Genomic DNA, 21,950 nt, shown 5'->3' with positions numbered 1-21,950 from the left:
AATTTCACAGAGAGAATGTGACACAGTCACACAATTTCTGAAGAAGTGCTGAAGGACATTCATAAGCCTTTGGCTCCTTACACGTCTATTTGGATAGGTTATGTATTATTCTCATGGAGAAAGTGATACAGCCTTCACTGACTGTACAGTACGTACTGCATTTAAAAGTGACATATCAACACTATCCATGTCTTTGGTTCTGTGAACAGGGGGAAACATGGTGTTAAGCCTTACATGTAGTAATAACTATGATATAAAACTTCTGACAATTCTTATCGTGTACAAAACTAGATTGTGTTGGTGTGCTGTGTTATAAAACAGGTGAGGAGACGACCTTTGGCCTCTGCAGGGATTCATGAGCAGAGTGATCATTAATCATTAGCAGAACAACCTCACACACAGACGTCCCGCTTGTTGAGTTCTAGTGAGTCGGGCGCCATCTTAAAGACAACAGCCACTTGAGAGATTGAGAGATCCTCCTGCTTTCTGAAATATGTGAAATACGTGGGAGAGGGGGAAAGGGGACACAACTGATCACTAAACAGGTAAGGTAGCATTTGCTTCAAATCATTACAATTCTGAAGATGAGCTGTCCTTTGCATTCAGCCATGAAAATGTTTTAGATTTGTGAACAGGGAATGAATAACAAATTAAAGTGTATTATTGCCTCCATTTTAGCAAAGTTATGAAACTAGTTAAAATGTTGATGTTGGATATAAGGAACTAAAGGTCTGTGCAAGTCCCATACATTATACTAGTGACCAACTATAGCATGTACACCCTGTTATTGACAAAATAAGCATTTCATTACAATACCTTGAAAAGAAAAAACACTTTTGAGTAATTGAAGGAGAACAGGTAATTCTCCACATAAATCTCTGTTTCTCAGGGTCATTGAGTAGGCCTAATATCTATTGTAGGTAGCTTGAGTTTCAGCAGTTAACTGCCAGGCAGCTATAGTGCTACACGGAGGCATGATTTTAGAAACGCTTCTGCTCTTCAACTCAAGTAAACATCTGACTTAGCAACTTCCATTTGTATTGAAATATTATTTAACCAGGTGTATATGCTTTGTCGTAAGTAAAGGAATTGTGTACTTTGTCCACCTCTGCGTAAAGGAGCTGCAGCAGCTTTATGAGTGTCCTGATAACTGCATGTTTTGACAACGTGATGTCAGAGTTGACACAAGCAGTAAAGCGATTGAGAAAAACTGTACCATCAGTAAGAGATAACGGCTGCCGAGGTGTCCTTTTATATGGAATTAATGAACAAGGACCAGAGACAAAGAACTCCCCAACTCAAAGTGGAGTCCATTCATTTCATAACAGGACACCTCGAAGGCTGTTATCCCGTCTATCACCCGGGTGCCACTATCAGCAATATTTGTGCCTTTATAGCACTCAAAGGAAACAAGCGGTTCCATTTTAGAAGAAGCCTACTTGTTCAGTTTGTTGTACAACTTTCTTTGGCCCTAACAGGGGTGGAAAATGTTCAGTGGACTAGTCCAACCTGTTTCCATACAAATAGGAAGACAGTTTCTACTGTATGTGCTTTCATTTGAATGTGTACTGTATGTGATGATCACATACTGTGCATGTAGCATGTAGTTAGAGGAGTTGACAAGGTATACGTAGGCCTAGTCTCTTTCACACACACACACACACGCACGCACGCACGCACGCACACACACACACACACACACACACACACAGAGGAAGGTTGTGCTTTCATTTTGTGCATGCTGTCACATAGTCTGTGCATGTAGTCACGTAGCTCTGACAGCTAGTTTCATGTCCCCTCCTGTCAAGGGTTTTCAGCTTTGAGTGTATTTTAATTGTTCTACTATCATTAAATGTCATGCTGAGGTGACTTTAACATGTGTCACCTTTACATTATTCAAAGCTGCCAGGCTATAGTTGCTCAGGAGCTACTCAATTGATTTTGTCTATGTGAAGAGATCAAACTCCCAATAGTGTTGGTTTTAGGCTGTATTGTCATGTGCTAAAATCAATGAGTCTTATATACTGTATTTCAAGTCTCAATTCATCAATTGCCCCCGCACCTAGTATTTTGGGGGCCCCAGAATTGTTTACTGTCATAGGGCCTTTATTTTCTAGCAGTCTGTTCTCTGTTCAGTCACACTGCATGCCTCCACCTTGTCCACTGAGAGAGACCCAGGTGTACCTCCACCTTGTCCACTGAGAGAGACCCAGGTGTACCTCCACCTTGTCCACTGAGAGAGACCCGAGACCCAGGTGTACCTCCACCTTGTCCACTGAGAGAGACCCGAGACCCAGGTGTACCTCCACCTTGTCCACTGAGAGAGACCCAGGTGTACCTCCACCTTGTCCACTGAGAGAGACCCAGGTGTGCCTCCACCTTGTCCACTGAGAGAGACCCAGGTGTACCTCCACCTTGTCCACTGAGAGAGACCCAGGTGTACCTCCACCTTGTCCACTGAGAGAGACCCAGGTGTACCTCCACCTTGTCCACTGAGGCGGCCACAGCTGGCACAGCTGGCTAGCGAGAGGGGCTGATTGGCTGTTGCCCATGCAGCGCTCTGCTCCACAGGCTCATCCTGCACAACTACAACAACATCTGTAGCCCAACCTCCTATGAGCCTTCTGCTCATCACACTTTAATGTTAAGGCCACACAGCTGACTGCTTGTTACCATTATGTGCACTTTTCATTATAATGTAACATGATTCATGAATAACAAGCTATGCACTGTTTGCTGCTCTGACTTTAGTTCAAAGATCAGCATAGACATGAATATGGTTGGTAATAAATAAGTTATTTAATTACTTATTACCTTCAGAAAACATTAGTGTTCAAAGAAAAAAAAACTTTTTCTGATCCATTCGGGCTTGAAAACTGTCCACTTATGCACATTCAGATTCAGGTGGACAGTTTTCACGTCCGAGCGGAGCAGAAAAAGTGATTTAAAATAGTTGAGCCTTAACAATCGTCTCAGACAGGGGTGCGTTTCTAGAAAGCGTCGTTTGCTAACTTGCGTCGCAATCTTTGGAGTTCGCTCCGTCGTTCTTGAATTTGGTGTTTCTAGAAAAGGTAGTTCAAACTCTCAATCGCAAACAAGGACGCAAAGTTTGGTCGTTTGAACTACTGCCCCTGGGCAGTCGCACCTGTGTCGTACCTTGGGAGTTCCAGTTGGTGATGTCGTCAGTGCAAGATCGCCTGACCAAAAATCACAAGCGCCCAACCAAAAATCACTAAGTTGTTGTTTTCTCGTGACTCAATGATTGTGCAATACTGTAGGCTAATATAAATTAAAATACCGTTGGGCTCATTCTTGCTACGTGTGTTACCTTGCGTTCATTTGCGTGTTGGTTTGCGTTTTGGTAGGCTACTGTTATGATATTTACAAACTCTCGGGTGAAGCACACTGTTCATTAGTATAGTGGTTAAGGCAGGTGGCTTATCATCACAACATCGAAGGTTCTTTTCCCGTATGCATCACACATGCTTTTGTTTCTGACTAGTGAAACGTGGAAATAACCCTAATAAGTAATGTCGTGGAACTATTAAACTGATGTTGTGTTCCTGGCCACTCGATGTAAAGCAATTAAATATATTTAGGGTCTAACCTATTGTTGTGTGTGGTATGCCTGCTCTTACTCAAAAGTGACATGGAGAGGTAAGATGCGAACTCGGGCCGCGCGCGCAATGTACTGACATGCAACAGCTGAACCACCAGACACCGATTTAGTATTGTGATAATTTGTAATTAGTCCAGGCCATATATATTGTGTACAGATATTTTTTAGATATTTCACACAAATAAGTACATATATTGGACAGCTTAAGCAAACTGTTTCATGTGCTTGCATAGGTTTACGTTTTTTCCTGATAGCAATGATAATGCCAGCATGAATCACTTTGGGTTTAAATTAGCCTAGACACGTCGACACATAGTGGGTGCCTCTCAACATCCCTCCTCGATCCTCGGTCCTCTATCCCATTGTTGCCGCCCCATCATTCAGTGAGGACGAGGATCGAGGAAGGAAAGGAGGATCTATAAAAGACAAGTGATAGCTAGAAATTACACGCGGGCCGCTTCCGTAAAACCTCCGGCGCTGTCGGCTGAGTTGCGGCATCGGCGCCCTTCTAGAAATTAGGAGCGGGCCGCTTCCATAAAACCTGCAGCGCTGTCGTCCTCGGCTGAGTCGTGGCAACCACAATTGGGCCAGGTCATTTTGCCACCTGCAGGGAGCTGCGCGACAGCTGTTAACTGGACGCTCGGCTCAGACCCTTTTTACCAGTGTGAAGCCGATTTCAACGGCTACTGCAGCAATCGTCAAGCACGCAGCAGTTCAAATCACTGGACTGTGCAACTTTGGATGAGAGAAGACGCCTGACTTCTGCTGGTTCTGCGAAATTACGGTGAATTTGAGGTAAGTCTTGTTTAACATTTCCTAAAAAGCATTAACAATTGGGTTCCCTTAACATTTTACATAAACTCTACATTCGAGTTATTACTAATGAAATGTTGACCAACTTTGTTCGCGAAGTTCCTTCGTCCTCCCTCCAGATGAAACGGAAAATAATCTTTCTTCATTCAGAAATGTAATTCAATTAACAATCATTATTTAAGTCGAGACAACAACCGGAAATTCTTTATCAAGCCTGCATTAAGTAGCCTATAGCCTAGTAGTGCAAGGTGGGGATAAGGTGTAGCTAACGATAGTTATTAGCTCAAAGGTAAACATTGGCTAAGGGGCTAAAACTAGCTGGGGTGTTAGCTCATGGTTTCTTTGCAGCTTGGATGCAATTTATGGGTAGGCTAGGCTTATTATTTACGAGCTCTCGACTTGTGGAAGAAAATACATTGGAACAAAATCTTGGGCTATTTCATTTTTATTCTGTAAACTGGTAGGCCTATGTCTCGTGTCTCTTTCCCATACTTTAGTACTGGTCCAGTAGGCTAGTATATTACGGTTACAGAGACGTGCTACACTGAGTCGACTGACATGCTGCCCTCTTCTTGTGTTTTTTTCTCAGATGCAGTTCGCCGGAATTCCCTGACAAAAGACTCCACAGAAAAGCTCTTCATCACCAGGTGGATACTGACCTCCGACAGAGATGGTGAAGCCAGAGCAAACCGGTAGACATCGTAGATAAGTTTCAAACTCAAATGCAGTGTGTTACACTTAAAGCTGCATGTTATGCATTAGTAATCGAATTAAATCACGCACACACTGAGAGGTAAGTTTCACTCAACTTTACTTCATGGCGTCTCCGTTCAGAACCTGCATTACCACGTCGGCCACTGACGTCATCAGTACATGACATTCCCCCCTTACTTGAATTAAAACTCTAATGTCCCCTTTACATAAACCATCAGTTAGGCTACTTGAACAATAACCATAATGAATCAAATCATCATCAACATTCTCTGTCAGAATAAAACATTCTTTTCAAATAAAACATTTATGCCTCCTAACACTGTGCATACATCTTTTAGACCATACACATGAACATATGCATTCCTATTAATTTCATTCATTTCATAACAAAGCTTGTGAATCTCTGGGGCATTTTCACTTCTCTGCGAGGTCGCTCTGCCTGTACTGTAAGAGGTCGACATGGGGATGACCCCTTGGTGAGCGTCTCTGGTGTGGACCTCACAGCATGATCGGCGTGTGTGTTTTCTGTGTCATTCACCGTCTGTGTTTCATTTTCACCGGGTGGTGGTGTCTGCTCAGCTGGTGTGTACACTTTGACATGTGTGGTGTTTCTGGAGTACTGAGCTCCTGTGGGTGACTTGACTACCACATTGTTACCGTTCTTACTGATTACCATGTGAGGTGTCTGGTTAAATGTTGTTGTGAACTTGTCTGTCTTGTCTTGTCTCAAGAGCACCTCGTCTCCCACCTGCACTGGGGATTCTTTAGCTCCGCGCCGCTCGTCAGCATACACTTTGGACTTGCCCTTGCGTTCAGCATCAGTGTCCCGGGCCTCGAGGTCACTCCTCGGTGTACTGATGTCTGGCAGCTTTCCTCTGAGCTTTCTATTGAACAAGAGCTCGGCGGGGCTCCTGCCCGTGGTGGAGTGGTCAATGGATCTGTAGATGGTGATGTATTTCCGCAGCTCCTTCTGCCAGTCCAGTCCCTCCGCCTGTGCGATGCGAATCCGTTTCATGATCGACGCGTTTTGCCTCTCGACCTCTCCATTCGCTTGTGCCCATCTAGGTGTTGTCTTCACGTGTTGTATGCCGTTCTCTTGACAGAAATCCTGGAACTGTGATGACAAGAACTGTGGCCCACAGTCAGACCTGATAGAGACAGGCAGACCGTGGCGACTGAAGACGTTCTCTAAGCAGTCTATCACTTTATCTGTCGTCGTGGATCGCATGATCTCGTACTCATAATAACGGCTGTAATAGTCTACAACTACCAGGATAGAATGTCCTGTTGGTAGTGGACCTAACAAGTCTGTGGCAATGTCCTGCCACGGTCCATCAGGGAGAGCTGTGGGTCGCAATGGCTCTGGTACGTCGGGCCGCGCCACTAGTTGGCACCCGTGACATGACTTAACATATTTTTCTGTCGCCCCGTACATTCCCGGCCACCACACCTTTCCCCTCAAATGTTGTTTTGTCCCTACAATGCCTAAATGTCCTTCATGAGCTAAGGCTAAAGCTCTGTTCTGTAGGGCATGGGGTAGGACAATCCGTGTCCCTCTCAACACTAACTGCCCGATGGTACACAGTTCATTTGCGATATGGCCATAAGCTGAACACTTTTCAAATCGGCCCGACTGTATCGCTCTTCTCACCTCAGACAGTTCTTCATCCTCTGCGGAGGCTCTCTCTACCTCCCTCGTAGTCAGTGCTCTGGGCGTCGCCTGCACCGCCACGAATCGCACGTATTCCTCTGCTCCGTGTTTGTGTGTCGTCTTCCTAGCAGTGTCCCCCAGGAGACGAGACAGAGGATCAGCAATGTTGTACTTTCCGGCTATGTGTATTACCTGAAAGTCATAAGGTTGGAGGCGGAGCACCCAACGCTCAATCCGGGCGCATGGCTTTGATCTGGGGCTATAGATCACCTCCAGGGCCTTATGATCTGTTACGAGGTCGAACCTCTTGCCATATATGTATGGGTGTAGGCGTTCGCATGCCCAAACCAGTGCCAGGGCCTCACGCTCCGTTTGCGAATATCTCCTTTCACAGTCTGTCAGGCTCCGGCTCACGTAACATATAGGCACCATAGCTCCCTGCTGTTCCTGTATCAGAACTGCGCCTATGCCCACTGGCCCTGCATCAGCTATCACTTTGGTGGGGGCATCTTTGTCAAAGTATGCCAGTGTGCCCGCCTCAGCTAACTTTTTCTTGAGTGACTCGAAGGCCACTTTCTGTTCTGGCCCAAAGACAAATGGCACCTCTTTCTTGGTCAGTCTCCGCAGCGGTTCTGAGATAGCAGCGAACTGGGGTATGAATCTGCTACTGTACCCAGCCAATCCCAGGAAACTGCGGACCTCTGAAGCATTCTCTGGCTCACGTGCCTCGACCAGTGCTCTCACTCTCTCGCTTGTGGGCCCTATTCCCTTCTCTGACAGTAATATGCCCATGAACACTAGTTTGTCCATCTCAAACTGACACTTCTCACCATTTAAGGTTAAGCCGCATTTCACCAGTCTGTCCAACACGGCGTGCAGTCGCCCATCGTGCGTCTCACGGTCGGGCGCGTGAACGATGATGTCATCCGATATGTTGGCTACCCCTTCAATGCCAGCCAGAGCCGTCGCCACCTCATGTTGGTACTGCTCGCTAGCAGATGAGACCCCAAATATAAGTCTCTTGTAGCGGTACGTTCCACTGTGCACTGCGAACGTTGTTATAGCTCTTGACTGTTCTGTGAGCTCCATCTGGTGGTAGCCCCATTTTAGATCGAGTTTACTAAACACAACTGAGCCATTCATGTCATGCAACAGCTCATCCACTGTCGGAATCGGATATCTTCCCCTAATGATAGCCCTGTTTGCCATTCTCATGTCTAGGCATAGCCGAATGTCAGTGTCTTTTGCCTTTGGAACTACAACGACTGGGTTTACCCACGGTGTGGGACCCTCCACCTTCTCGATAATGTCCATTTTCAGCAGCTCCACAATCTTCTTGTCGACCGCCTCTCTTAGGTGGAAAGGTATCCGTCTCAGTGGTTGTGCTATGGGCTCCACGTTGTCATCGATGTGCAGCCTGAGTTGCTTGGTGTTGAGTTTACCCACCCCAGTGAATAGTTTTGGGTATTTTCCCCTCACCTCTGCCTTCACATCAGTGACTGCTGCTACATCTACACCCACCTTTAGCACCCCTAGCTCTGTAGCTGTCTCCCTGCCTAGTAGCGGTACTCCTTGACCTGCTATTACTGTAAATTCTGCCTTGGCTTCTCTTTTCCCTATTTTCACATCACATGTGAATAATCCCTTCACTGGCAATGGTTCCTTTGATGAGTATGTGTATAGTTTTTTATCTGACTTGTATGACTTACACTTTATCTTTTCTTTCTTTAACCCTTCCCATGTATTTTCATCCACTATGTTGGTTGTAGCCCCTGAGTCAATTAACATTACTAGGTCTACACCCCCCACATTAAATGTTAATCTATCAGTGCATCTATTGTCCCGTACTACAAATGCAAAATCATCTTGCTTTTCTTCCTTTCCTGAGTCTACATATTTCACTGACCCTTTGCTAGCTTTAGATTTGCACATTTTAGCATAGTGGTCTTTCCCATTGCACTTCCTGCAGGTTTGTCCACGTGCTGGACATTTCTCATCTTTTGCAAAGTGATCTCCGTGCCCGCATCTAAAACACACTTTCTCTTTCCCTTTTTCCTCCCCATCACGTTTTCGGCTCTTTTTGGCCCATTTCCCTTTGGATATCTGGTTTACAGTCTCTATGGCTTTAGAGTCTGGGCTACTCACACGCATTGCCATCATCTGCTCTTCGACTCGTTCACACTGTGCCGCGATCTCTAGCGCTCTTGCCAGAGTCAACGTCGAGCCCTCCTCGAGCAGCTTTCTACGCACATATTCCGACGTGCATCTACTCAGTACAGCATCCCTTAGCTGGTTAGCCATATCAGCCCCAAAAGCACAGTCTTTGGCTTTCTGCCGCAAGCGTGTTACAAACTGCTGCACCGTTTCCCCATTGTTCTGTGATATTTGATAGAATGATTGGCGCGCGAACGCTGTATTCACCTGAGGCACAAAGTAGTTGTTCAGTGCATCCACTGCCTTATCGTAGTCCCCCGAACCTCCTGTGTCCTCGAGAGTAGAAAAGATATCCTGTACATCCGTCCCGGCGTGATGCAAGAGTAGTGCTCTTCTCCTAATTTTATTGTGGTCGCTGACATTTTCCGCCATAATCAGTCCTTTGCCATCTGCGAATAGCTCAAATGCTGTTAGCCACCGTGTCCAGCGAGGACCTAGCGTAGCCGGCTCCTTGTAGCAATCAAACTTCGGCACGCTAATATTGTTGTTCTCCATCATTGTAGACGAACTAAACTCACTTCAGATTTAACTAATAACGAGCTTGGTTATCCTCGTCGCCAATGTTACACTTAAAGCTGCATGTTATGCATTAGTAATCGAATTAAATCACGCACACACTGAGAGGTAAGTTTCACTCAACTTTACTTCATGGCGTCTCCGTTCAGAACCTGCATTACCACGTCGGCCACTGACGTCATCAGTACATGACACAGTGGACTAAAATTAAATGTTTCAAAGTATTTGAAACCCTTGTTGGTTTTACATGAATGCTGTGATGTATGGTCCAATAAAAATGCTTTAAACTTGAAAACTGCCTATGATTTATATGCAGATTAGGCCTATATCTTAAAGAACTGCTTAGCAATTCTAGTATTGACTTGACACGAATGGAAATCAATAAAACCCAGGCAATGAACTGGACGGGGGCTTTACATCGGGGTTCCACAATAGGGCCGCATTACAACCGAGCGCTCGGAGAGCAATCGGACCTAGATTCATGCCGAGGATTGGCCGAGTGTTAATCGGGCCGCGTTACAGCCGAGCGCTAGGAGAGCAATCGGACCTAGGGGCTTTACATCGGGGTTCCACAATAGGGCCGCATTACAACCGAGCGCTCGGAGAGCAATCGGACCTAGATTCACGCCCGAGGATTGGCCGAGTGTTTTCGTTTTTAATCGGGCCGCGTTCGGCCCGCACAATTTTTGCTAGCTGGGAGGCATCCAGTGACAGAGAATTTCTAGTGGGTGGGGTATTATACGTTGACACTTTTTCCACCAATGAAATGTGCCGCTGCGTCCTCAACAACGTTGTTGGAACAACGGTGTTCGAACACCGGAGGTAGCGAATTGCGACACAAGTAGGCTACGATGCTTTCTGGAAACAGGTGTAACACTGTCGTTGTTTGATCGCAAGTTGCGTCGCACCACGGTGGTTTAACAACGCCGTTGCTAACTTTTCTAGAAACGCACCCCAGAGTAGCTGAGGTTACTCTGCAAGGCTTCAGAGATTCTGAGGTGTCCTGCCCTAACGGTGCCATTTATGTTCAATGGGCTTTGAATACTAGGCCTAAAAAATAGCAGACTCTGATCCAAGTATCAATGTACTGCTTTGGACAGCGAATATGGCGAATATCAGGTCTAAATTAGGGCTGTATGGTAAAACATATTGATATGCTGAAGAGAAATGGCTATATGTAAAATGATCAATAATGGAAAACATTACGCTGTCATACATCTTAATTGTGTTAAAATAGAAATGCACTCACAGTTTCATAAGCCCATGTTGCCCCTTCTAGTCAGCAGCCAGTTTTATTGACTTAAATAGTATAACACAGTGCCACAGGGTCCAAATTGAGTCCAGTCCTTCAAAACTCGGACTCTTAAAATAAAATAAAAAAAAAACCCTAAATAACCTACAGCAATTTAGGCTAATCAATACATAAACAAAGAAATAGATAGAGTCAACAGTAAATTCATAACAGATATATAACTAATCTATACCGAAGTAGACTGGCACGCGCACGCACGGGGAAGGGGGGAGGTAATTTGATAAACCCGGAAGAGGTGAAAACGAAAGTATCTGACCGACTGAAAAACAAGAACAGATTGCGTGTTAGACGGTTTCTATAGGTTTTATGAAGGTAAGTAAGCATAATAAATTATATTTAAGGTTGGTTGCTAGGTGTGAGGTGGGAAATGATCTTGTGAATTGAAGACTGAAATTGATTTAGAGAGTTCAGTCAGTCGGATACGAGAATTCCCACGCGTCTAGGTTTGCGCAATAACGCGCTGTACAGGCCACTGCTATCTACTTTCACATTAGCCTATTTTTTCCTGACATAACTCAATACTTTGCTTTGGTGTACAATTAAAAAAGTGGTAAGCTATTAGAGAAAAGACGTACTGTATGTTGTCTAAGGGTCTTTAGTCCTTAGGCCTACTTGAATACGTTTGAGTTTCGGGTCGCTTGCGTCGGCTGCGGTTCAGCTGGTGAGAAACTCAATCTGAAATGGACAGGTCCAACGTTCTACTTAACTAATTATGGGAGTTAGAATCACTAAATTGTGTTTAAAATTAGATCAATTTAATTTCCTGTCCAGTTCCTAAATAAACGTGACGTGATCCGTGTACAAACCTAGGTAGCGACTACAAGGAACTTTTTTAAGTCCGGGGGTCTATGGAGCAATACGGCTAGATCAGTCTCTTTCACTTGATTGTCGATGAAAAAACTAAGATTTGATTGTAGTTCCTGCAAGCTAAATATGAATTTTAGGACGAAAGTTGAAATAATGAGTATATGACATCAAGCCAGACTCAGACATGGGTCTCTATGGGCACTTGGACCCAGATGTGATGTGGATTCTGCTGCTTGCTCTACAGCTCCCCCTGAAGTTTAGTTTATTACAGTGCATGAAAATGCACTGTACTGTTCTTCCTAGTCTTCTTATTACAGTGCATGAAAATGCACTGTACTGTTCTTCCTAGGCTTCTTCTTATTATTACAGTGCATGAAAATGCACTGTACTGTTATTCCAAGTCTTCTTATTAAACTTCTTCTTCTAACGCAGCCAATTCAGCTTTAACCGTTTAACGTAGAAACTTCATTCAAACGTTGTTGCGTAGGTCTTGCTCATGCCATGTCTGCTTTGTATTTTTCAACTTTGTAACTTTTATACTTTTTAAACTATGAATTAAAAAACGATTTCAACATAGATTTAACATTGAGCTATTTCCCCATAGACTTAACATTGCTCATTGTGACATCATGGCAGCAATTAGAATCTTAGGCCAGGTGGCCGGCCACCTGGGCACCAACTGTCAGTTTCTCTGGCTTTAACCATAGGCTACAATCTCTCTGAAGACTACATATTCTGTTCCCCTGTATCTGCTGCGCACAACAGTATCAAAATAAGTTCTCCTAATTCCATCCAACTTTATATCCATTCATCTTCTTCAAACCATTCACTCATCCACCCATTCTAAACAGTCTGCCTATCAACATCAATAAGACGCTCTACATTCAACATTTAAACAATCTACTCTGTCTCAGGCTGGCTCTCTTAAGACTAGCCAGTTAAATTGATTACACCTGTATCTGTATCCACTACTCTCAGTAGAGAGCTGTGTCTCTCCATTCTACAAGAATATAAGGCACATTCCATCCAACATTCTATCCATTCATCTTCTTCAGACCATTCACTCATCCACCCATTAAACTGTCTATCAACATCTATTAAACAATCTGTCTATCAACATCCATTAAACTCTCTGTCTATCAACATTAATTAGACTATCTACATTCAACTTTTAAATTATTTACTCTGTCTCAGACTAGCCAATTAAATTGATTACACCTGTATCAACTACTCTCAGAGAGTTGTATCAGTGTCTCTCTTAACAAGAATATAAGGCACATTCCATCCAACCTTCTATCCATTCATCTTCTTCAGACCATTCACTCATCCACCCATTAAACTGTCAATCAATATGTATTAAACAATCTGCCTATCAACATCCATTAAACATTCTGTCTATCAACATTAATTAGACTATCTACATACAACTTTTAAAGTATTTACTGTGGGTCCCTCTCAAGCAGCGTTTATAGGCCTATGTCCTCCCTCGCTCCTCGATCCTCAATGATCTACATAAAGAAAGATAAAAGAAGGGCTAGACTATCCCATTGTTGCCGCTCCATCATTCTTTATGTAGATCAGTGAGGAGCGAGAGAGGACGCGTAAACGCTATATGAGAGGCACCTTCTGTCTCAGGCTTTAAGCATACAATCTCATTAAGACTACAGATCCTGTTTCACTACTTCCTCTGTCCACAACTGTTTCAAAATAAAGGTCCTCACTGCAATAATACAATATTAAATCATTTAACCACTGAAACTACTCAACTATTGAACTGTTCAACCATTCCAACTGTCAGTTATCATCCACTATGCCTCCAGTCAACTACACGAAACCTCCATGTACCTAGCAACCAACATAGCAACCATTAAAATTAAGTGTTTATGACCATTTCCATAGCAACCAACATGATTATACTGCAGTAACTTCTTGTTTCCTGATAGTGGCCACCATGGATACCCTAGCAACAAATGTTTCAAAATAAAAGTCCTCACTAGCAAGTTAGCTAGTTAGCATGGTTAGCATAGTTAGCATTGTTAGCATAGTTAGCATTTTTAGCATAACTGCAAAAAATCATCAACTAAGTTAGCTAATCAACCTGGTTAGCATTCTTAGCAAATTTAGCATAGTTAGCATTTTTAGCATTACTGCTAGAAATTATCGGTTAAGTTAGCTAATCAACCTGGTTAGCATTGTTAGTAAAGTTAGCATTGCTAGCATAATAAGCATTTTTAGCGTAACTGCTAGAAATCATTAGCTAAGTTAGCTAATCAACATTTTAACATGAATAGAAATCATTAGTTAAGTTAGAACTGGAATGTTTCATCTTTAAACTGTCTACCTTCACACTATCAACTCTCTGTAAACTATGCAACCACCATGTTTACCCTAGCTACACCTTAGTAACCATATCTACATTATCTATCTATTTTTGCATTTTCATGCACTGGTAATTCCTTGGAATTGCATTTCTAGTTCTTCTTCTAACGCACGCAATTCAGCTTGAACCGTTTAACGTAGAAACTTCATTCAAACGTTGTTGCGTAGGTCTTGCTTATGCCATGTGTGCTTTGTATTTTTCAACTTTGTAACTTTTGTACTTTTTAAACTATTAGTTAAAAACTATTACAATTTCCCCCATAGACTTAACATTGCTCATTATGACATCACGGCAGCAATTAGAATCTTACGCCAGGTGGCCGGCCACCTGGGCACCAACTGTCAGTTTCTCTGGCTTTAAGCATACAGTCTCTCAGAAGACTACATATCCTGTTAACTGTTTCCTCTGTCCACAACTGTTTCAAAATAAAAGTCCTCACTGCAATAATACACTATTAAATCATTTAACCATTGAAACTACTCAACTATTGAACTGTTCAACCATTCCAACTGTCAGTTATCATCCACTATGCCTCCAGTCAACTACATGAAACCTCCATGTACCTAGCAACCAACATAGCAACCATTAAAATTAAGTGTTTATGACCGTTTCCATAGCAACCAACATGATTATACTGCAGTAACTTCTTGTTTATTGATAGTGGCCACCATGGATACCCTAGCAACAAATGTTTCAAAATAAAAGTCCTCACTGCAATAATACACTATTAAATCATTTAACCATTGAAACTACTCAACTATTGAACTGTTCAACCATTCCAACTGTCAGTTATCATCCACTATGCCTCCAGTCAACTACATGAAACCTCCATGTACCTAGCAACCAACATAGCAACCATTAAAATTAAGTGTTTATGACCGTTTCCATAGCAACCAACATGATTATACTGCAGTAACTTCTTGTTTATTGATAGTGGCCACCATGGATACCCTAGCAACAAATGTTTCAAAATAAAAGTCCTCACTAGCAAGTTAGCTAGTTAGCATGGTTAGCATTGTTAGCATAGTTAGCATTTTTAGCATAACTGCAAAAAAGCATCAACTAAGTTAGCTAATCAACCTGGTTAGCATTATTAGCAAATTTAGCATTGTTAGCATAGTTAGCATTTTTAGCATTACTGCTAGAAATCATCGGTTAAGTTAGCTAATCAACCTGGTTAGCATTGTTAGTAAAGTTAGCATTGCTAGCATAATTAGCATTTTTAACGTAACTGCTAGAAATCATTACCTAAGTTAGCTAATCAACATTTTAACATGGATAGAAATCATCAGTTAAGTTAGAGCTGGAATGTTTCACCTTTAAACTGTCTACCTTCACACTATCAACTCTCTGTAAACTATGCAACCACCATGTTTACCCTAGCTACACCTTAGTAACCATATCTACATTATCTATCTATTTTTGCATTTTCATGCACTGGTAATTCCTTGGAATTGCATTTCTAGTTATTCTTCTAACGCACGCAAATCAGCTAGAACCGTTTAACGTAGAAACTTCATTCAAACTACGTTACGTAGGTCTTACTTAGGACATGTGTGCTATGACTTTTCAACTTTGTAACTTTTATACTTTTTAAACTATTAGTTAAAAACTATTACAATTTCCCCCATAGACTTAACATTGCTCATTATGACATCACGGCAGCAATTAGAATCTTACTCCAGCTGGTCAGCCACCTGGGCACCAACTGTCAGTTTCTCTCAGGCAATCTCTCTGAAGACTACATATTCTGTTCCCCTGTATCCTCTGTGCACAACAGTATCAAAATAAGTCCTCCTAATTCCATCCAACTTTATATCCATTCATCTTCTTCAAACCATTCACTCATCCACCCATTCTAAACAGTCTGCCTATCAACATCAATTAGACGTTCTACATTCAACTTTTAAACAATCTACTCTGTCTCAGGCTGGCTCTCTTAAGACTAGCCAGTTAAATTGATTACACCTGTATCTGTATCCACTACTCTCAGTAGAGAGCTGTGTCTCTCCATTCTACAAGAATATAAGGCACATTCCATCCAACATTCTATCCATTCATCTTCTTCAGACCTTCTTCACTCATCCACCCATTAAACTGTCTATCAACATCTATTAAACAATCTGTCTATCAACATCCATTAAACTCTCTGTCTATCAACACTAATTAGACTATCTACTTTCAACTTTTTAATTATTTACTCTGTCTCAGGCTTTAAGAGTACACTCTGGCTCTCTTAAGACTAGCCAGTTAAATTGATTACACCTGTGTCAACTACTCTCAGCTAGAGAGCTGTATCAGTGTCTCTCTTAACAAGAATATAAGGCACATTCCATCCAACCTTCTATCCATTCATCTTCTTCAGACCATTCACTCATCCACCATTAAACTGTCAATCAATATCTATTAAACAATCTGCCTATCAACATCCTTTAAACATTCTGTCTATCAACATTAATTAGACTATCTACATACAACTTTTAAAGTATTTACTATGGGTCCCTCTCAAGCAGCGTTTATATGTCCTCCCTCGCTCCTCGATCCTCAATGATCTACATAAAGAAAGATAGAAGAAGGGCTAGACTATCCCATTGTTGCCGCTCCATCATTTTTTATGTAGATCAGTGAGGAGCGAGAGAGGACGCATAAACGCTATATGAGAGGCACCTTCTGTCTCAGGCTTTAAGCATACAATCTCATTAAGACTACAGATCCTGTTAACTGTTTCCTCTGTCCACAACTGTTTCAAAATAAAAGTCCTCACTGCAATAATACACTATTAAATCATTTGACCATTGAAACTACTCAACTATTTAACTGTTCAACCATTCCAACTGTCAGTTATCATCAACTATGCCTCCAGTCAACTACATGAAACCTCCATGTACCTAGCAACCAACATAGCAACCATTAAAATTAAGCGTTTATGACCGTTTCCATAGCAACCAACATGATTATACTGCAGTAACTTCTTGTTTCCTGATAGTGGCCACCATGGATACCCTAGCAACAAATGTTTCAAAATAAAAGTCCTCACTAGCAAGTTATCTAGTTAGCATGGTTAGCTTTGTTAGCATAGCTAGCATTTTTAGCATAACTGCAAAAAATCATCAACTAAGTTAGCTAATCAACCTGGTTAGCATTGTTAGCAAATCTAGCATTGTTAGCATAGTTAGCATTTTTAGCATTACTGCTAGAAATCATCGGTTAAGTTAGCTAATCAACCTGGTTAGCATTGTTAGTAAAGTTAGCATTGCTAACATAATTAGCATTTTTAGCACAACTGCTAGAAATCATTAGCTAAGTTAGCTAATCAACATTTTAACATGAATAGAAATCATTAGTTAAGTTAGAACTGGAATGTTTCAGCTTTAAACTGTCTACCTTCACACTATCAACTCTCTGTAAACGATGCAACCACCATGTTTACCCTAGCTACACCTTAGTAACCATATCTACATTATCTATCTTTTTTTGCATTTTCATGCACTGGTAATTCCTTGGAATTGCATTTCTAGTTATTTTCTTTATTATTATTCCGCTGACAGCTTTTTCTAACCGCAATTTCTCTTCAACCGTTTAACTTAGAAACTTCATTCAAACTTTGTAACGTAGGTATTCTAATGGATCGGGTTGCTATGACTTTTCAACTTTGTAACTTTTATACTTTTTGAACTATAAATTAAAAACTATTAAAAATTTCCCCATAGACTTAACATTGGCCTCTATGACATCACAATCGGGTCGTTGAGCAATTAGAATCTTATGCCAGGTGGCCAGCCCCACCTGCAGCAGCCCTCTCTCTCTCAGGCTTTAAGCATACAATCTCTCTGTGAAGACTACATATCCTGTTAACTGTTTCCTCTGTCCACAACTGTTTCAAAATAAAAGTCCTCACTGCAATAATACACTATTAAATCATTTAACCACTGAAACTACTCAACTATTTAACTGTTCAACCATTCCAACTGTCATTTATCATCAACTATGCCTCCAGTCAACTAAATGAATCCTCCATGTACCTAGCAACCAACATAGCAACCATTAAAATTAAGCGTTTTTGACAGTTTCCATAGCAACCAACATGATTATACTTCAGTAACTTCTTTATTCTTGATAGTGGGCACCATGGATACCCTAGCAACTACTGTTTCAAAATAAAAGTCCTCACTAGCAAGTTAGCATTGTTAGCATGGTTAGCACAGTTAGCATTGTTAACATAGTTAGCATTTTTAGCATAACTGCTAAAAATGATTAGCTAAGTTAGCTCATCAACCTGGTTAGCATTGTTAGCATAGTTAGCATTGTTAACATAGTTAGCATTTTTAGCACAACTGCTAAAATGATTAGTTAAGTTAGCTAATCAACGTGGTTAGCATAGTTAACATAGTTAGCAATGTTAGCATAGTTAGCATTTTTTAGCATTACTGCTAGAAATCATCAGCTAAGTTAACTTATCAACCTGGTTAGCATTGTTAGCATAGTTAACATTTTAGAATACCTGTTAGAAATTATTAGTTAAGTTAGAACAGGAATGTTTAAGCTTTAAAATGTCTACCTTAACACTATCAACTCTCTTTAAACTATGCAACCACCATGTTTACCCTAGCTACACCTTAGTAGCCATATCTACATTTTTTTGCATTTTCATGCACTGGTAATTCCTTGGAATTGCATTTCTAGTTTTTTGTTATTACCTCCGCCCAGGAGCTTATAGAGAGCCGAAGTCACGCCCTTCTACTTCCGGTCTATGGGACCTATTTTACGATTTTTTATGCATGGGAGTCAATGGAGAGATAACAATTATTTTTTGATCCCGTTCGAGTTGGACCGTGCATTTCACATATGATGTGTGGGAATTTAAAAGATAATTTTTCACATTAATAAAGTTCTGTTTTTCATTAGACTTTAAAAGTTATCTAAGTTTTGTGCGAATCCGTTCAGTGGACTACATTTCTCGTCTCAAACGATGCACGTCACCAACTGAGCCACCAACTGAGCCACCAACAAACGAGAGGCTGGCTAGTTAGCTAGCTATTATGCTAGTTAACGGTTACATCTTGCTGCCAGCTAAGTCACTTAACAGTAGTGTTTGTACAGTCTATTAATGAAATACAACTTATCTGATGTGTTTAATCCTCTGACTCATGATATTTTCATCGGCAAGGGGGAAGCTCAAATAAGACCTGTTGCTGGCGCCCGTGGCTGTGAATTGGTCTAACGTCACTAACGCGACTGATGTGTTTGTAGTCGTTGGAAACACGATCTTTCACAATGTTGTAATTCACTAGTTACGATATACTTTTCAAATGTCTTTACATGAAAATTTGTCATTAAAATTGACAAACATCATATGGGTAATTCAAGGCACAAGACAATCGGGACCAGAAAATAATTTATATTTCTCCATTGACTGCCATTGAAAAAAAATCCAAAGATAGGTCCCATGGAGGCAATCGGAAGGGGCGGGACTTCGGCTCTCTATAGGCGTGTTTCCTTTACCCTGGCTCTGGGACTTTTTTGGGGGAAGGTACTTTTGACCGGGCCGCGACTGGCCTGGTCCTCTCAGACATTGTGTCTCCATTACAGTGATGGCCCTGTATGTACCTCGCGAAACCGTCATCAAATCACGTCCGTTTACTCGGTTCGATATAGCTGTCACTTAAGTAATTTCTATACCAACTAAGACTGCAGATTCGTAAAGAAACGCAAGTACCCACATCATAAGTGTATGGAAGAGCAGCTCCAATGTTAAGTCCATAGACCAACTTTTCAAATAAATACTACGCAGCTATACCAGCGATCTTATCCACCAAAAATATTTTTCAGTCTTCATACTGTAATAATCTACCAACTGTGAAAATATCAGACCCTATTTCGCCTTAATTTAAAAAAAACGTAATTGCACGTTTCATTTCATAAATGGACTGCAACTACAAGTGACGTGACACCCTTCCACGACGTTACTCGCCTAGCATGGTTTGTTTATTAGCCTGTTAGCTAGTTGGTTAGTTAGTAGACAATCACACTTACTGCCAGCTCTTGTGTGAGTAGGAGCACAACACAAGTTATCCCAACATAAAGGTAATTACCACGCGGTTTACATCGCTCTCTGTTATTACAAAAATATGTAAAGCCAGCTTGTAGGCTTAGGTTGCGTGTACGAAACCGCTAGCTAGCTAGCTAGCGAACATCACTCATTAGGCTACAGTGCAAAAGTTAGCTTGCCAGGTCGGTTAACAGGCTAAATTAAATGGTTTATTGTGTCCGAAAGTGTGTCTTATTGGTATCACACACAAGCAATGGGGTTAGTTTGTAGCAACATACACGTTTAGCCACAGTCCTTATATATAGCTTCCTAGCTAGCAAACCTTAGCCATTAACTTTATATGTACTGTGCTAGCTAGCTCAGTTTACAGGCAAAGTGTAAAAGTGTTACGTGTTGGAAAGTGAGTTTTATTGGCATCACACAAGCAACGACAACAGCGAAAAGCTCTGTTTTGACTAGGAGACTGGACGGACTAGAAGAGTTATTTTGACGAGTAGAGTCAAGTAGATCGTCTTCTGCTTCTCATGTTGTGAAAAAATCCTCTAGCAGCTCATCACTTCAAATTTCGAGGTTGTTTGTCGTGATCTGCTGATGTCACTGCGACAACCAATCTGCGCGAGGTAGCCACTAGTACCGCCCAGCGACTCTACCGGGCCTTTTTTAGTACCTACCCTCCATCAGGTACTCCTTTAGTTCCTGTAAATGACCCTGAAGACGGCCCTGTCGGAACTTCCCGGTCAGTGGAGACACGCACACACGGCGAAGTCCCTGAAAAACGGCCCGATAGTTCCGATAGTGGAAACACGCCTTATGTTTTCATCAGGGTTTGTTTGTTTGTCTGTCTGTCCGTTTGTTTGTGTGTTTGTTCGCAAGACAATTCAAAAAGTTATCGATGGATTTCTATGACATTTTGAGGGAAGGTCTGAAATGATCTGAGGAAGGTTTAGGACGATTAAAGGATGATTACATTTTAGGAGTGATCCGTATCACGATCTGGATCCAGGAGGCGGTTATATTTTATGAGGTCTGCGCTCGCGGAGTGCTTTTCTAGTTAATTAGTTGGTATTGGTAATTATTAAACAGGTTATTTGTTTAGTTAGTTGTAGTGGTAACAGAAAAACATGTAACTTGGAACTATACAATAATTTTACACCATCATTTCATATGTTATAGCATCATATAGAGATTGCTAATAGTCTAATTCATCACCCATCACAGAGACTAATGGTAAATAATGGTACGTTATTAACCATGACACAGACTATCGTGTAGATCCTATAGTGGAGGTGGTAGTGATGGAGGTGGAGGTGGTAGTGATGGAGGTGGTAGTGGTGGAGGTGGTAGTGATGGAGGTGGAGGTGGTAGTGATGGAGGTGGTGGTGATGGAGGTGGTAGTGATGGATGTGGTGGAGGTGGGATGTTTTAGTAAGGTGTTCATTTTCTTCTGCACTTCTGCGTACTTCTCACTCCAGTGTGTCCCTACTTCTGTCAAGACATCTGTTATTGGTGGAGCAGAAATGGACCCACAGATCTGATTGGTCTACACAGGTGCTAAAAGTAAGTACTTCATGAGGAATCTAGAAATGTTTTTATGCTGTCGCTCTTTATTTCTCTCTTTCTCTTTACCTTCATTTACTGTTTTTACTGATTGATTGATTGATTGATTGATTGATTGATTAGGATGGATTACCCTGAAGATGGTGAGAGTGCTGTCAGTGGAAATCAGACAGGCAGAGCAAAGTCCATGAAGAATGAGGGGTCCATTACTCATGGCCTTCAGGGGGTCAGTAAAGGACAAGAGCTATGCAGTGCAGGGTGAGTTTAACACACACACACACACACACACACACACACACACACACACACACACACACA

The 21,950-nt window shown here is 41.8% G+C and overlaps 1 protein-coding gene across 1 annotated transcript in view; it reads left to right on the top strand.

Moving 5' to 3' along the window:
- The first annotated feature begins 434 nt into the window (after positions 1-434).
- LOC134086902 (NACHT, LRR and PYD domains-containing protein 12-like) overlaps positions 435-21,950 on the top strand; it is a 103,761-nt gene continuing 82,245 nt past the window's right edge. Inside the window, exons 1-3 of the mRNA XM_062540096.1 lie at positions 435-545; positions 21,548-21,632; positions 21,756-21,890. Coding sequence (XP_062396080.1) covers positions 21,757-21,890 — 134 coding nt within the window. The 5' untranslated portion in view covers positions 435-545; positions 21,548-21,632; position 21,756. The remainder of the gene's footprint in view (positions 546-21,547; positions 21,633-21,755; positions 21,891-21,950) is intronic.

This window comes from Sardina pilchardus, chromosome 1, assembly GCF_963854185.1.
Source record: "Sardina pilchardus chromosome 1, fSarPil1.1, whole genome shotgun sequence".
Taxonomy (NCBI): Eukaryota; Metazoa; Chordata; class Actinopteri; order Clupeiformes; family Clupeidae; genus Sardina; species Sardina pilchardus.
Note: the sequence above shows the minus strand (reverse complement) of the source record. Positions and strands in the feature narration are given on the sequence as shown.